Source organism: Tachysurus fulvidraco, chromosome 2 (assembly GCF_022655615.1).
Source record: "Tachysurus fulvidraco isolate hzauxx_2018 chromosome 2, HZAU_PFXX_2.0, whole genome shotgun sequence".
In the NCBI taxonomy this organism is placed as follows: domain Eukaryota; kingdom Metazoa; phylum Chordata; class Actinopteri; order Siluriformes; family Bagridae; genus Tachysurus; species Tachysurus fulvidraco.
Window position 1 is genome coordinate 12,601,221 of NC_062519.1, and position 5,137 is coordinate 12,606,357.

General features: G+C 39.3%; 1 protein-coding gene across 1 annotated transcript; it reads left to right on the forward strand.

Annotated features, from left to right (window-relative positions):
* On the forward strand, positions 1-2,795 carry myog (myogenin). Its single transcript, XM_027144245.2, has 3 exons — positions 1-1,507; positions 1,950-2,055; positions 2,183-2,795. Exons 1-3 carry the CDS (start codon positions 971-973, stop codon positions 2,299-2,301), a joined length of 762 nt encoding a protein of 253 aa, XP_027000046.1. The 5' UTR covers positions 1-970; the 3' UTR covers positions 2,302-2,795.
* The last annotated feature ends 2,342 nt before the right edge of the window (positions 2,796-5,137 follow it).

Here is a 5,137-nt window from a genome sequence, read left to right on the forward strand (position 1 = left end):
TTGTATTGGAAATGTGTCACGTAGCTGCTACTGCCACAGTTACCATAAATAAGCCAGAGCGCTTCATTAAGAGTTAAAAGAAAGATTAAATTAATGAGCATAATGGGTGATGAAACTAGACATACACATGGGGGATTTCTATTCTCTGGAAATGCTAACTTGCTAAACGAGGCCAGGGACTGTTTCAGTGGATAGTACCAATACTGAGATACAATGAAAGACAAGATGAAATGGATGCAGATATGTGTGTTCCACAATAGTTCTTTAGAGTCTAAAAAGGTTCTACAGGAAACAAAGCAAACTGTCTATTACAGGGTAAATAAATCCTTTAATTTCCAAAGAAAAAGAACACAAAGCACCCAATAAGGTGCATTTCAAATGAGCTCTAATTAAAGATTTAGGACATCATTTATTTTTTTCAAGAAAAACCAAAAGAGCCAAAAAAAAAAAAATCTGAAAGGATTACATATCTTTAGATCCTGTGAAATTTGAGATGATTTTATTTTGAGAGTTCATCTAATTAAAGTAGTCACTCTGAATTGCTTGATCAAATCAAGCTGTGATTTGTTAGATTTCCTTGGCACCGAGATCACGTTTCACAAACTACAACAGTGTCCTGCTGCAGTTCCTTAAACAAAAATGGACCCCAAAAACATCCCAGAGAGACTCGGGCAACAGACAGAGATAGTAAAGTATAGATGTGTGGCAACAGCTTAACATGGGGTCGGGTTTCTCAGGGCCCTGGCTATATTTATCCTAGTGATCTAACACCAGGCAGAGGGTTTAAATGCCACCCCTGCAGTTGGTGTGGAGCAGTTGTCGCCCACAGATCTTGTTCGGCACGAGCTCGGGGATACACACGTGCAGTGCACACACACACCACACAGGACCTACTACGTGAAAGAGCAAGTGAGGAAAGAGGAGAGCAAGCCAGTGGAGTGCACACTTCTCCAGCCTTAAGTCAGCCTAGATGGAGCTTTTTGAGACCAACCCGTACTTTTTCCCCGAACAGCGCTTTTATGAAAATGGCGAGAACTTCTTCCCTTCCAGGCTTTCAGGGGGATTTGATCAAGGAGGATACACAGACCGGAGCTCCATGGTAGGGCTATGTGGGGATGGAAGACTGCTTTCTGGCAATGTAGGACTGGAAGACAAACCATCTCCGTCCTCCACTCTCTCTCTGTCACTCTCACCCAACCAGGAGCAAGAGCACTGCCCAGGTCAGTGCTTGCCATGGGCCTGCAAGGTGTGTAAGCGCAAGTCAGTAAGCATGGACCGGCGTCGGGCAGCCACGATGCGTGAGAAGCGCAGGCTCAAGAAGGTGAATGAAGCATTTGAGGCGCTCAAGCGGAGCACACTGACCAATCCTAATCAGAGGCTTCCAAAGGTGGAGATCCTCAGAAGTGCTATCCAGTACATCGAGCGGCTACAGGCACTTGTCAGTTCGCTCAATCAGCAGGAGCACGAACAGGCTAGCTTGCATTACCGGGCCACGGCTGCTCAGAGGGTAAGTTATATCTAATAGGAAAGCACATTTTGATAAAATATCAAATACCAGGTATATGGTAGCATATAGACTGCCTATGTAGACTATGGTAGCATATAGACTGCCTATGTAGACTATGGTAGCATATAGGTGATAGCATTTGATCAGGATGGATGGATGGATGGAGTTCCTATATGGAGACATGTTCAGAGCTACATAATACATTACAGTTGACTATGTAGGATGTAAGGACACATGGTTGTAACAAAATAATGCTTACAATTCCAAATGTATTGTAGTGTCTAGATTAAATCCATGATCTTATACTTACATTTGGAAATTTGTACAGATCCTGATGCATATTTGCTCTTGGACACAAATTGTTCCCCATCAAGTGTTGGTTTTATGTAACTTGGTCAATGTTGTGAGTAATGGGTGTTTGTGTGCTATGTGTGTGTAACAGGTGTCATCCTCCAGTGAGCAGGGTTCAGGCAGCACATGCTGTAGCAGCCCAGAATGGAGCACCGCATCAGAGCACTGCACCCCAGCCTACGGCTCCACCCACGACGGTAAAGGCTCATTGAACCAAACGGCACTTAACAGTTTCATAGGCAAAACATCAAATCTTTCCTCCCCTCATGTCATTCAAGATGTTTTCACAGGTTTAAAGGTTAACCTTTTGGTGTATTCCCACAGATCTGCTGAACGAAGATTCTTCGGAGCAAGCCAATCTGAGATCTCTGACGTCTATCGTCGACAGCATCACGGGCACAGAAGGAGCGCAGGTCGCTTACTCAGTGGACATTACAAAGTGAACAAGAGAAAGGGTGAAAAAGTGTTGGAAGTGATACCATACTAACACCCAGTTCCAGAAAACCTAGAAATACAGCACTACCTGTTACACCAAAAGCATTAAAATCCAAACAATCCATGTAAACCCCACACCCTGGGTACAATTTCCATTCAAATTTAGTGGTCCATCAGAAATATTTCCAGTTGTTTTGTTATTTTTGGAAGATGTTCAAGCTAGCTAGTCTAGACTGATGTGTTGTCCTTCCTCAATTTTTTTTGTTTTTGCATTCTTTTTTTTTCTGCATGTGTGTTATGCCTACCAACAAATATTCATTTATGGGGCCAATATTTTCTGACTGTTTTGACCAATATTTGCTTAATTTAACTAGTTCCATAATGCCATGTAAATACGTTCCTATTTTCTACTGAGTGGATCTGCTAGTTTATTTTATATATTTCTTGTGTTTGGAATAATTTATTTGGACTTTTTTAATAAAGATTGTTGTGTATTTGTAAATGGGTTCAGTCATCGAGAATTCTTCTATATTTGTATCGCACATTCAGAAACATGCCATGAAACACCCAGACACCAGTTACATAGTTAAATATTTATTTCACATATATATATTGTACATATATATGCATATAGATTTACAGTGAAAGAAAAAAACCTACAGAACATAGTCTCCTTCTGAAAACAAGTCAAGGAGGATTTTCACTTTAATAGACTTCACCCACATGCCTCATGTGGAATCTGATATAACTACTGTATACATATTTCTGTACACAAATAGGCTATTTACAGACACTGAAACCTACGCACATGCACACAGATTGAAATATGAAAAGTGAAGAGAGAAAGAGAGAAAGTGATAGGATGAAAAAGAGAAGGGGGGCACACATAGATGCGTGTATAAAAGAGAGGTAGTGAGATGGAGACAGTTGGATAGTGAACAAGGAAGAGAGAAAGACTGTAAGAGACATAGTAAGGGGAGATAGAGAAGTACAGTAGGAGGGGGATAGAGATGCACAAACAGATGCTTGTGTGTGTGTGTGTGTGTGTGTGTGTGTGAGAGAGAGAGAGAGAGAGAGAGAGAGAGAGAGAGAGAGAGAGAGAGAGAGAGATACAGAAAGTAAGGGGGAGATAGAGAAGTAGGGGAGAGAGTGAGAGAACAAGTGACAGAGAGAGAGAGAGAGAGAGAGAGAGAGAGAGCGCTGCACCTGTCTTACATTTCACATTACTGTCATGAACTAGAGGAACGGCAGGGTGAGAAATGCTACCAACAATCACGAGAGAATACAGTGCAAAAGCAGATGGCTTCAGTTACTGTCAGTTCAAAATTTACACACATCATCTACCTGCTGGATTAAAGAGTATCGCTGGGGATTGGTCAAGGTCAAGATTCAACAACTCAAATATGCCATAAGTTAGTTTGAGTTTACGATCTGTTAAAATGATAGACAGAGAGACAGATGACGAGAGAGAAAGGGGGACCAAAAAAGATACAAAAATACATTTGGGCCGTGAATCTGTGAAGCTGTGAATCGAGCTGTATTTGATCAGGCACACTTGGCAGATACAGAGTTAAAAAATAAATGAATAAAAAAAAAAGAGCAGCACACCACAGGGTTTCAAGTTTAAGTGTTCAACTGATTGATTCATCAGGTGAATATAGAAACACGATGAGAAAGAAAGAGTGATTGGGAAACAAATCGAAAGAGAGAAAAAGAAAGAGGGAGAAAGAGGGGGAGAGAGCGATTGTCAGGTTTGTGGCATGCTTGCTCCAACATGTCCCCCTCCTGCCAATAGTGTCCCATACAGGAAAATCAATATTCCAGTGTTACTTCACTTCACATACACATCATGATATATACTCGCTGTTGAGTGGAAATTTGGATTCAGTTATGTCTCAGTAAACAGGCAAAAATGGCTTGATTCATTACTTGGCATAAAATACACACTAAAATACACACACACACATTATATATATATATATATATATATATATATATATATATATATATATATATATATATATATATATATATATGTTTACATACAGACATATACATAAATTAGCAAAATAGCTGCCTCAGTGGCACGTCTTGAAATAGGATCATTGTTTACAAAAATAAATAAATAAAAATACACAAAACCAAAAGATACCAGTTATGCAATTCAAACATTTCAACAGGTAGATTAATTGGTTATGCTAATAGGAAAAAACTTTTGCTCCTCAAATAATGTGAGACTCTTGTCTTGATAAGGTTCTATGTGACAGTTATGTGATTTGAAGGTAGTGAGCCATTTATACCTTAAATCAAATAGACCTCTTTGTATATTTGTATACTTTGAAGCTAGGCATGCATCAATACCACTGCTGGTATTGGGTATTGCTTTGATACTGCAGTTTTAGTCATACTTGTAAAAATATTCTATACCAACACCCAATACCATATAAGCTTAGCGTATGCTGTCATGTCTACAATGACTGTAAACTGTACTTTGCAAGAGGAAGAACCATATTAACGTAATAAAAGAACCAAGAAACACATTAAACATAAAACTCAGCATGAGAAGTTCTTTGCACACAGCAGTAAATTTAAAAAAAAAAGAAAATGAAAATAACAGAAGGTCTTAGCCAGGATGCTGTTCTTGATGATCAAACCACTCTCCACAATATTCCAAACTAACTAACTAACTAACTATTGCAGCTAGCTAATATAGGTCACTTAATTAACCAACAACTGAATGCTACAGAAATCTAAGTTTAAGTCTAAGTTTCTAAAGTGTATGAAAAAAAATGTGTGTGTACCTTTTACATGGCTGTTATACCATATAAACTGGGGATGTTATCC

Bases quoted from the DNA above. Each gene is read 5' to 3' on its own strand.
- myog (XM_027144245.2), top strand. From the start codon at position 971: ATGGAGCTTTTTGAGACCAACCCGTACTTTTTCCCCGAACAGCGCTTT. The intron at 1,508-1,949 runs GTAAGTTATATC...TGTGTGTAACAG, and splicing joins GGGCCACGGCTGCTCAGAGG to GTGTCATCCTCCAGTGAGCA. The intron at 2,056-2,182 runs GTAAAGGCTCAT...GTATTCCCACAG, and splicing joins CTACGGCTCCACCCACGACG to ATCTGCTGAACGAAGATTCT.